The sequence below is a fragment of the Vicugna pacos genome, chromosome 33 (genome assembly GCF_048564905.1).
Source record: "Vicugna pacos chromosome 33, VicPac4, whole genome shotgun sequence".
Classification (NCBI taxonomy): Eukaryota; Metazoa; Chordata; class Mammalia; order Artiodactyla; family Camelidae; genus Vicugna; species Vicugna pacos.
In genome coordinates, this window is record NC_133019.1 from 14555567 (window position 1) to 14567808 (window position 12242).

The 12242-nt window shown below is 40.1% G+C and overlaps 1 protein-coding gene across 2 annotated transcripts in view; it reads right to left on the bottom strand.

Moving 5' to 3' along the window:
- The window catches only part of LOC102526706 (NXPE family member 2), a 48507-nt gene that overhangs the window by 8473 nt on the left and 27792 nt on the right, over positions 1-12242 (bottom strand). Inside the window, exons 1-3 of one of the 2 annotated variants that reach the window (XM_031670491.2) lie at positions 6097-6172; positions 4001-4106; positions 2-732 (exon numbers count right to left, since the gene is read on the bottom strand). In XM_031670491.2, coding sequence (XP_031526351.2) covers positions 2-732; positions 4001-4060 — 791 coding nt within the window. In that variant the 5' untranslated portion in view covers positions 4061-4106; positions 6097-6172. Of the gene's footprint in view, position 1; positions 733-4000; positions 4107-6096; positions 6173-12242 lie in introns of those variants that run through there. The other variant, XM_031670490.2, reaches the window with a different exon arrangement.

The window sequence follows — 12242 nt, forward strand, 5'->3', positions numbered from 1 at the left end:
CCTGTGGAAAAGGCTCCATTCTTTCTTGCTAAGATAGGAAATGTTTGCATTCCTGGTGGTCATGTGGGTCAGTGCCTCACAGGGAACATGTGGAGGCCTCACGCAGTAGAAGGCTTCCTGGTCACGATAGTCCAGGTACTCACACAGCTCAGCATTGGAGTGTGGGGTCAGACCACACTGAGAGAAGACCTGGGAGGTGCCATTGGCAAACCGGCCTGTGAAGACCACCTTGTCATGGCCTTGGTTCCTTGCCCTCCAGAGAGCCGACACCCCTTCACTGGGGTGGATGAGCAGGAGAGACAGAGAGACCTTGCCCTCCCAGAACAGAGTGAAGCTGACCAGGTAGGTGCCATTGTTGAAGTCTGTCACCTTTCCTGAAGCGCCTGCCTTCAGGGCTGGGGAGAACATCCTGGCCCTCAGGAAATCCCCGCCATATTGCTTCCTGTGTCCCAAGTGGTCCTTCACCTCCAGCAGGACGTCTAGCTGGTCCCCCCTGCAGTATGTGCCTTGAGGGTTGAGGATGGTGGCTCTGCTGTGTTTGGCGCTGGTGGTGGTGGTGATGTTGGTGAAGGGTCTGGGTGGCATCAGCTGGTCTAGTTTCTCCATGATTCCTTTTATTCTCAGCTCAGTCTCTGTTGGTGAAGCTTCTAGATCCAGCAGAGCTTCTGGGAAGGACTTTCTAAAGATATTCCAATGATTCAGATAGAGAGGGTTTCTCAAGCTAAATATGAACTGAAGTATTGAAGGAAAAGGGATATATTATCAGCAGATACTATGGCTTGCTTTAGCTTACACACACTTTAGTTCATGTAATCACATAACAGAAATGGATTCTAACTAATTTCCCATTTTGGAATCACAGAATTGATTCCCATGAGATGTGATGTCCTCTGTTACCAGCTGCTGAATTTCTTTTAGAAGTCTTTGGGCTTAAAAATTAATCATATACAATAATTATGTATTATTTAATGATGGGATTTTTTATTGAAATATAGTAAGGGGGTGGGAAGGATAAATTTGGGAGTTCGAGAATAAATTTGGGAGTTCGAGATTAGCAAATGATTGGATTTTTAAGTGTTTCCCTTTACCATCTCCTCACTTGACTTATTTTTTTCTTTCTAAAAATCAAATAGCCATATTGTTTTTAACATGATCCTACCTAAGCTTTGCTGTCTTCATGGTATTTTTAAATTATTACATTCACTCTTTCTTTTTCCTTCCATGCATATATTTTATCGAGTTGTAATCATACTAAAAATATATACAGTATTTTTCAGAAAATTCTAAGATTTTCTGTTCTCCGTGATACATCTGACCAAATATCATTAATTACTACATAATCCTCCTCTTTTCAATAATTTTGTAGTCATTGGTACCTTCTACTCATTGACTGAAGATTTTGAAGAACTTGGCTTCTAGTTTTCTTCATCATTAAAAATCCTTATATCCTCCTAGTAGACCTCAATGTCCAGGAGGCAACTCCTCCAATACCTAAGTTTCTTTGTTCCTTAACCTTCTCAGCTTTGGAAACCTAAAAAATCAGTCAGATGGCAATTCAACTTTCTGTCACTTAATTGTAACCACACCTTTCTTCCTACTTCCTATTTGCTTCTGTTAACTTGTTTCCATAAAAATTTAGATGTATTCAAGTATCTCGATGTTAAAAACAAAACAAAACAAAACTGCTGTCTTAACTTTTGCTTATTCCCTAGTCCTACCCAGCTGAGTTTCCCAAGAGTTCTCTTCAATCACTTTCTTTTCTACCACTCACTTCTCAGACCAGCGCTTTTATTGTTCCTTGGGGCAGTATCATTAGCAACTTTTTCTTCTCACTCTATATATAGCTCACCCAAGGAACTGTCACAGACACCAGTGATTATGAGCTGCCATTTATATTCTGACGTTTCCTAAAACCATTTTTCTAAACCAAGTCTTTCTCAGCTTCAAATCTGTATATTCAACTTAGGATATACCAACAAATAAATATAGATAAAAATCCTTGTTCTTATGAAAGTCACCTTGTAGCAGGTCAAGATAGACAATAGTAAAGGAACATAATAAGTAAATTATATAATATTTTAGAAAGTGAAAACTAGTATTATTTTTAATAAGTCGAGGGAAGGGAAATAGCTCAGTGGTAGAGCGTCTGCTTAGCATACACAAGGTCCTGTGTTCAATCCCCAGTACCTCCTTAAAAAAACAAAAGTCAAACAGACAAAGGGAAATACTAAGAGGTAGGGATGGAGCTGTTTCTAGTGTTAAATCGAGAAGGTGACATCTGGGCAAAGACCTGAAGGAAGAGTATTCACCATGTGAAAACCTTGAGGAAGAACAGGCAGAGGGAAGGGCCAGCGCAAGAATGCCGTTGGCCAGGGTTTCAGTGTCCTCTAGTAAATGAGCCTGACCGAGACACCGTGCCAGGGAGTCTGGGCCCTGCCATGCTGCCACTGACAAGGGACATACCCACATTTTTATTTTAGAAATACAATCTCACACTCTTGAGCACAAAGATGATGTCCTATACCTGAGTTCAGCCCCACAATCTCTAGCCAACAAACGTTAGTAGAATGAATGAGAGCAGGCTGAGACTGGAGGCAGGGAAATTAATTAGAAAACTGTTTCAACACGATAGATGAGAAACGACAAAGAATTGGACTAAAGCAAGACTACAGGGATGGAGATAAAAGGAGAGATCTGAGAGACATTTAGGAGGTAGAACTGATGAGACTTAGTGGCCGACTGTGCAGAGCGTTCTGGCTTGGCTGACTTGTGGGTGATGCCACAACCACCATGCAGGAGAGACAGGAGGAAGACAGGGAATTTGTTTCTACATGATTTTGTTTTGTTTTTGCCACAGAGGATGCTGAGGAAGAGGAAGAACTCAGTGTGCTTTTCTTCTGTTGGTAAAACTGGTGGAACAGAAGCAGAGTTAACTCATAAACAGGGCATATTCAAGAGGGGACACAGAATAGGGTCTTGGCTCTGGGAGTAAGTAAGCAGACATTCTCAAACCTGAGTGGACGTAAGAATCAGCTGGGGCACTTGTTACTCCTTCATCATTTTAGGCTCAAGCCCAGAGATTTCTTTTTTAGTAATTCTGGAGTTAGGTCCAGGAACATGCATTTTATACATGCATAAACACGGGTGTTCTGGGGCAGAGAGTGTCCAGACCTCACTGTAAGGAACAGAAATATCAGTGGTGGATGGGACCTGAGCATATGAATTAAAGCACATAAGCACGAACAAGAAGAGGATGGAAGGAAAAAAATCTAGACAATGCATATTTATGGAGAGAACTCACAGAGAGAAACCTTCTGAGCCGTGGTCTGAGAATGCTACCATTTATCAGTTCACAGCATGGTCTGAACATCCTAGACTTGTGGTCCTTCTTGTTTGGAGCTGGGAGTTTATATCAGACCAAGATGAGAAGCTTGAATGGCTAACCAAGGAGGTGATCTGGGCTGCCATCTGTAAAAGCTGTTGGTGAAAGTTTTTGATCAGGACAAGAAGATGACGAAAGCAGAATTTATGAAAGATTAGTTTTGTACTAAATGGTCAAGAAGAGGAGAAAGTTAAAGAAGATCTGTTCTTAAAAAAAAAAAGACTGCAGAAAGGGAAAAAATCAAAAAATGCTAACTGAACTATGCAAAGAATAAGAAAACTCCTGTGAGGAAGGTAGAGAACTGAATCTGAGATTTAATTGGATTGGAGTCTCAGAGGCTAACGTCGAAAAGAATGTTTAGGTAGGATGGTTAGCTATGCCAAAAACTACAGAGATGGCTGCAAATCTACCTGCTGCTAAAAATAAAAACAAAAGCAAAAACAAAAAGACCATAGAGTATATAATGTCAAAGGAATTAACGCTGAACAAAGGAGTCTCTCATCCGCATCTGTTGCTAAGATAAGGCACTGTTAACTTTTAACCCTCACGTTGGTCAAGGTGAGCATTCGAAGTTACTGTGACCTTTTCTGAAATTTTGAAAAAGAAGACAATTCCTACCTTTGTGTGGTCCTTCGCAGAGAAGTAAATGACCCAGAAAACTAAGACAGACGTCAGCATCAATAGTAATCTACGAGCTCGGGCATTTGGAAACAAAGCGAGGGTCCTAAGAGAGAAACAGGAGGGATCATCACACTTTAAGCCGAATAACCGTGACATCGCCCTGCATGTCTAGGTTCCTCCTCAGTACTTTTCCAGAAGACCATTACGTTCTCTACAGCTGCTGTCTGCTGGTTGCTCAGGACGTTCCTTTACATGTGCTACGAGGAATCAGAAACAGCTGTCCTCCCAGAAGCAGGGAGCTGAACTGGGTAAAGCAGATAAGAGCTCCTGGGTCCTGACTCTCAGATAAACTCTTCTGTTTGCAGTCACATCGGGGCTCGGAGACTTTTCATAGCAACTGTTTACCCTCAAAAACATCTTTTTTTTCTGGTGTCCTCTAATGAATCCTGGTCTCTAAATCTCTCCCGCACACACACATACACACACACACTCACGCAGACTCACACACATGCACATACACACATGTGTTACCTGGTGTCCTCTTTCCCTGGTCTTATCTGCCCCGGTAGCTGCCTTCAAAGGCTCCCATTTGTTTTCTTAGGCAGCTTGTTTCCACCTCAGGTTTCTTTTTAATTGAAGTATGGTCAGTTTACAATGTTGTGTCAATTTCTGGTGTACAGCATCATGTCTCAGTCATACACATACATGCTATATTTGTTTTCATATTTTTTCATTATAGGTTACTACAAGATCTTGAATATAGTTCTCTGTGCTATACAGAAAAAACTTGTTGTACACCTATTTTATATATAGTAGTTAGTTTCTGCAAATCTCGAACTCCCAATTTATCTCTTCCTGCCCCTTTACCCACCTGGTACCCTAAGTTTTTTTATGTCTATGAGTCTGTTTCTGTTTTGTGGATAAGTTCATTAGTGTCTTTCTTTCTTTCTTTCTTTCTTTCTTCCTTTCTTTCTTTCTTTCTTTCTTTTCTTTTTCTTTCTTTCTTTCTTTTTTTAGATTCCACATATAAGTGACATAGTATGGTATTTTTCTTTCTCTCTCTAACTTACTTCACTTAGAATGACAATCTCCAGGTCCATCCAGTGTTTTGTAAATAAGTTCATTTGTGCAAAGAAAGACTTATTTTGTTCATGTGTTTTACACTACTGCTGGCCTTCTCCAGGTTTTCCAGGTGGTTCTAGGAATGCTGCGAATTTCCTGGCCATTTGAAACTTTGTTTTTCCAGTTTTAACATTTTGAAATTGGTTTTGGGTGACTTTTAGCTACAAAGCATTTGGTATCAAACACTGGCTTCCTGAGGATGGGTGGGGAGTTTAGGGAGCTGAGATTTCACATTATTTTAGTGTTTCAGATGCAGCCTGAAAAATTTTAAAGTAATTTCATGTGGATTAAATCCTAAATCTAGTTTAGGTTTGAAGAATATAGTTAAAGATTTCCTGTGGTTGAGAAAAACATGACATACTAAGTTACTAGAAGACCCTTGGGAATGGCGTGCTACAGACCTTTGATAAAAACAGCTCTAAAATTACATACGGGAATGGTCATTGCTGTGGGAATGAAAACAGATAAATTACTTAAATGTGTTAGCACGTGTCCATATTTCTGGAGAAATTAGATATTATTTAGTTGATAGTGAGAAAATGACAATTTTATGAGTAAGAATTCATATGTATTACTTATTGTTTTAACACATATTTAAAGGAGAGTCTGATCTGTGCTGAGTATTGTTTTTAAAATTGGGGGTCCAGCCAGGACATAGACATATCCCTGCTCTCCACCTCAGGTTTTTAATCGCCTCTTGCTAAAGTAGTTGAGAAACATTACCGTCAAGCACAAGGGTGTATTTTTTAAAGAAGGTCATTGCTGAGTGGCCAGAATTTTTGTTTTAGTTTTGCAAACCCAGAATCCCAAAAGTATATGGCAAAGAGCTAAATTATGGCAGTTTCCCAAGCTTCTTTTGCCCAGGACCCATCATAAGAAAATCATATCAAATCTCATTTCAGGTTGTGCACACACACACGCACACACACACAAACACAAAACACATACGAGTTTCATAAAACAATACTTACCTTTACTGCATGCAAGGTACTATGATATTCTCTGGTTATTCTGTTTTTCTCTGTGCTGCTCTGTTTCAATTTTAAAGCATTTTTCATGCTTGGATGAAATAATTTTACTATCCCCTAAAGGGTGGCAATGCACCATTTGAAAAGAACTGATTAGTCTGTGGTTCTGCCTCCTGTCCCACCACGAAACCTGCAAATAAGAGTTGGATGGTACCGCACCTCTGGATAAGTATCTCCTCCATCATATTCTTTGTTTTCTTCCACCAGTATAGCAGCTGTCCAGACTTTCTCTGGGCAAATCAGCCTTTGCATTTATTTTGGGGCTGGAATTTCCCTATCAGCTTCATTGATCAAAAGCTTAAATTCCGTTTGTGGCCAGGGCTGTAAACACAGCCCTTCCTGGTGGTGACCTGCCCACTGCTCACTCCACAGAGCCAGAGAAAGAAGCCAAGAGGAAGTTCACTTCAGACAATGGACACATCTAGTAACAGCCCAAGGTCACCTTTGCTTGAGGCCAAACATACTTATGTATGTAGTGGACTTCCCTTGCTCATGTCGCTGTCATGTGGGATTAGTGACGTCCACTGTAACCGGAGAAGGATCTCGAAAACTGGAAGGAAGGAGAGCCTTGTCAGAAGCCCTTGTCCACAGTTCCTCAATGACTGAGATTCTATTTGACTGGTTCCTCTCAAAATTTGGCGTGCCTTCTCTGACAACTGTTTCCCTTGCTCTACCCAGCAGCATCCATTAAGCGCTCCAACAAAGATATTTTAAATTAAATCTCAGGTCACAAGAGGAGGACCCATCGGTCTGAATCCTACTGCAACATGCGCCCGTAGCAGGGTAGGAGAGAGTCCAAACTATGTGGACGTGGGGGTCACACCATCACTTAACGGTACAAGATCTTGTGGTAGCTCACAGTGAAAAAGAAGGCAACAATGAATATATGTATGTTCATGTATGACTGAAAAATTGTGCTCTACACTGGAATTTGATACAACATTGTAAACTGACTATAACTCAATAAAAAAAAAGAATAAAATAAATAAAGGTGGTTAAAGGATCGCAGCGCAACTACCCACCAGGTGGCCTGTCACCACCAGCCATACTCAAATTTGCATTGCTCTGCGCGGAGACATCCACAGAGATACGTATATAGATACACACGTGTGTATTTCATGTACATGATATATGCGTATACATGTAGCATTTGTTTGTATCTGTACCAATCTGCCCAGGCACATATCTGTATAACTGTATGGCTATCGGGGCTGTAATCACAGCATGCAGGAATTGGTGCAGAGATTTAGTAGGTAATAACTGTAATAACTAAAAGAATGTATTGAAAGAAAAGAGACGTCGCTCCCGCCAAGCCTTCCCCGCCCTTTAGAAGGCACATTCTTCTCTACTGCCTTGTACTGTGGGATTGTGACAGTTATGCTAGTGGGTCCAGGATTCTTCAACTAAACCCTGAAAGGCTCCTCTCTTGCGTTGAACTAAATGAAGACACTTGGCTCCCTAAATCCTTGCTGACTGATGTGTGTTCTGAGCCACAGCACAATTACCACAGCCGCGTGGACAACAGCACAGTAAACAAATGCTTTGTTCCCCCAAAACGTATAATTAACACACTTTGTTTTCATAAGAGTTGCTGAGTTAGTCGGGACCGCTGCTACCACCCCCGTGTAACCAAGAGCCCGGGGCACAGAGAGGGGCCACAAAGCTGGCCTGAGACCATGATGTCGTCAGCGGCTGGGCGGAGGCCAGAGCTCCCGGCCCTTGACTTGTGTGGGCCTGCAGCCCCCAGGAATGGGCCAGGTGGGCTCAGGGTTGTGGCTCCCCAGCTTTGAGACTGATTTGAGAGGAAATCAATGTCACGAAGAGGAGCTGGTTTTTGGTTGAAGTGACACAGTCTTGACTTTTGCTTCTCAAATTAAAATTATTTTAGCCAATGGTGTGGGGAGTAGGAGGCCACATGTGCGGGGGAGAGGGGTCCCAGGTTGTAAACAGTACACTTTTCTATAGTGTTAATTTTTGAGCAGCTTTTTGTGTTCCTATGGGCCATCTGCATTTCCTCTTTTGGAAGAATGTCTGTTCAGTTCTGCTGCACATATTTTAAATGGGCTGTTTGTTTGCTTTTTAATTGAACTACAGTTTATTTAAAATGTTGTATTAATTTCTCTGGTGTACAGCATGGAGGGTCTTAGAGAGCATTATGCTGAGTGAAATAAGTCAGACAGAGACAGACAAATACTGTAAAATATTATTTACATGTGGAATCTAAAAAAATAGAAGAAACTAGTGACTATAACAGAAAAGAAACAGACTCACAGGTGTAGAGAAGGAGATAGTGGTTACCAGTGGGGAGAGGGAAGGGGGAGGGGCAAGATGGAGACGGAGGATTAAGAGGTACAAACTCTGAGGTATAAAATAAGCTACAAGGATGTATCGTACAACACGGGGAATACAGCCAATATTTTATAATAACTATAAATGGAATATAACCTTTAAAAATTGTGAATCACTATATTATATACCTGTAACATACAATATTGTACATCCACTACACTTCAATTTTAAAATATGATATTGTGAAATAAATACATAAATTAAAAAAAGGAATGGAGGAAGGAGAAGAAGGAAAACATATATATATATATATAAATAAATATCTATATATAAAGTATATATATACATATATATATATATAGTGTTAATTTTATCAGTGATGGGGGGTGGAATTAAAGCTATTGAATCGGGAAATGAGCAGACAACTTTGCCAATTTAAACTTCAACATACCCTTGGGCAAATGCAACATTAGTACACATTTTTAAGATAAAAGACTGCCAAAGGATCTTTCCCCCTTAGCAGGATCTTTTTTTTTTTTTTTTTTTTTTTTGCAATATCCAAAGGCTCCTGAGGTTTAAACTCCATTCCTGTCTGCTTTTGGAATGCGTTCACAGAGAAGTGTGAGCTAACCCAGGAAAACACCCCCTCCCCCTGGCACACGCTCGAGAAACATGAAGAAATGTGTGTTGCTAGCAGCCCTGCAGGAAAGGAGGCCCTGACCTCGTGAACACTAGCACCCAGTCTGGGAACAGTGGGGGAAGGGGGTGAATATTTGCTCTAGGCAGAACATTAAGAACCCACTGCTGACATTTCCATGCATTTGGACGGACCTTAATGAGTTTTCATAAGAAGGTACCCAGTCTCCTCAGCTTTTTCCTGTTTGAGAAGTCTTCGCTTGGTCTGGTGCTGACTGGACAGGATAAGTAAGCGTCTCTGATTTGGGAGTTCAGTATTAGAAAGGCGACTTGCCTACAGATATAAACTACCTTCTCCAACTACAGCTTTCTTATAAGTAACTGTGAATTTGGGGGGGTTGGGGGTTGGGGGGTTGCTCTCCATTGGCTGTTTCTTTTCTAATTTCTCAGCTCATTCAGAACTCAGCCTACAAGAAAGCAGATTTTGTCAGAACCCCTTTAGAAAGCCCTGGACCAAAATCTGATCCATGGCCTGTTTATGTAAATGAAGTTTTTCTTGGAAGACAGCCATGCTCATTTCCTTACAAATTGTCTAAGACTGCTTTTTCTCTAAAACTGCAGAGCTGAGTCTCTGTGACAAAGCTCATGTGACCCAACAGCCTGAAATATTTATCATCTGGCCCTCGACAGGAAAAGTTTGCCTATGACCCCTGGTATAAGCAATCTAATAACTTATTAGATTAGCAAGTGTGGAAAAGTGAGTGGGCTGCAGGAAGGAAAGGTTTTCCGAGTGGAGTAGCAGAGGAATGATGGCTAATGACAAGGTGTAACATACACCCATCAGTCTGATTTTCTAAAGTGGTGTAAAGAGGAAAGTCACTGGATTGAGGAGAGACAAGAAAACTATGAGGATTTAGCTATCAGAGATGCCACCCACATGACTGTTAAAAACACACAGAACGAGAGTGGGATTTGGGGTGGGGAAGAGGGTCATGAACTCAATAGTAAACTCTTCTATAAGGGAAAGATTGATAGGTGGCAAAAATAAAAAAAAATGAGGGTGATGATGGGTATTAGCAGAAGACACCGAGATGCTGAATAGCCATGGTGAAAGCAGGCATCCTTGACTTTTTCCTGATTTAGGGGAAGCCTTCAGTCTTAAACAATTAAGTATAGTCATCCTCCAGTATCCATAGGGGATTGGTTTCAGGACCCTCCCCCAAACCCCTGCAGATACTAAAATCCATGGATGCTCAAGTCCCTTACAGGCAGCCTTCCATATCTCTGTATATGAACCCATGGCCAACTGTATGATGTTAGCTGTGGGTTTTTAATAGATGCCCTTTATCAGATTGGAGAAGTTCCCTACTAGTGTGTTGCTGTTTCAATCATGAAAGGGTTTTAAATTTTGTCAAATGCTTTTTTGGTATCAAGATAATCTTGTGGATTTTGTTCTCTGTTCTAGCGATAAGTTGCATTGATTTTCACATGCTAAATAAACTCACCTTGCATTTCTGGGATAAAGCTTACTTAATAGCGTCGTGTAATCCTTTTTATGAGTTAATGGATTTGGTTTGCTAATATTTTATTGAGGATTTTTGCGTCTCTATTCATAAGAGTTTGTCTGTAGTCTTCTTGTACTGTCTTTGTCTTGTTTGGGTGTCGGGGTAATAAAGGCTTCATAGAATGAGTTGGGAAGTGATCCCTCTTCCATTTTTGAAAGAGCTTGTAAGTAACTGGTATTAATTCTTTTTTAAATGTTTGTTAGAATTCAGCAATAAAATCATGGGGGTTTGGGCTTCTTTTTATAAGAAGTTCAAAAATTATGAATTCAGTCTCTTTACTTGTTATATAGGTCATTAAGATTTTCTGTTTCTTCTTTAGTCAGTTTTGGTAGTTTATGTCTTTCTAGGAATGTATCTATTTCATGTGAATTGAATTTGTTGGCTTACAATTGTTCTTAACATTCGCTTATATTCCTTTTTTTTTAAATTTCTGCAGTACCGTTAGTGATTTCCCCTTGTATGCCTGATTTTAGTAATTTGAGACTTCCCCTTTCTTCTTGACTAGTCCAGTTAGAGCTTTGTCAATTTTGTGGATGTTTTCAAAGAAATCCCCTTTTGTGGTTTTCTCTATTGCCGTTCTAGTCCCTATTTTGTTAATTTCTTTTCTGATCTTTGTATTTCCTTCCTTTCTCCTGCTTTAGGTTTACTTTGCTCTTCTTTTTCCGTTGTCTCATGATGGAAGATTATTTATTGAGATCTTTATTCTTTTTAAATATAGGTGTGTAAAGCTATAAATATCCCTCAAAACTCTACTTTAGCTGCATGCTGTAAGTTTTGGTATATTGTGCCTTCATTTTCATTCCTCTCAAAGTATTTTCTAACTTTCTTCAAGGTTTCTTCTTTGACACACTGATTATTCAGTAGTGTTTTATTTAATTTTTACATATTTGTGAACTTTCCAAGTTTGTTGCTATTACCAACTTCTGATTTCTTTCTATATGGTCAGAGAACAAACTTTGCATTACATATACATATAATTAGATATTACATATGTTTGTTTTATGGCATAGAATGTGTTCTATCCTGGAAAACATTCCTCATGCACTTGATAAGAATGCGTAGTCTGGTGTTTTTGGATGAAGCGTTCTATAGATGTCTGTGAGGTCTAGTTGTTGCCACAAAACCAGCCTCTATATCCCAAAAGATATATTGAGACTCAGAGGCACAGTTTTGGGAGAATCCAAAAAGAACAGCCTTATTGCTTTGCCAGACAAAGGGGAGTCACATCAGGTTAATGCTTTAGAGACTGTGAATCCATCTCAAGGTTGGGATGTTGAGCTTTTATAGAAAAACTGGACAGAACAAAAAAGGTGATAGCAGTAAGGGCATTTTACAGGGTGCTACATTCCTTTTAACCTCCGTGGCATCACAGAGGAACTTCAGAGGGTCTGTTCATTCTTCTGAGATTATCAGTCCATTACCTCCTTTCTGGTTAAAGCTATTGAATGTAAATGAAAAGCTGGCAAGGAGGGGCATTGTTTAGCATAAAAGCAGTAAAGAAGAGAATCCAAATTGCAGCATTTCTTAGAAAAAATCAGGAGACAGTTTTAGCATAAGGAAAGCTAGCTCACTTCCTACCCTTTCATAGTTGGTTTATAA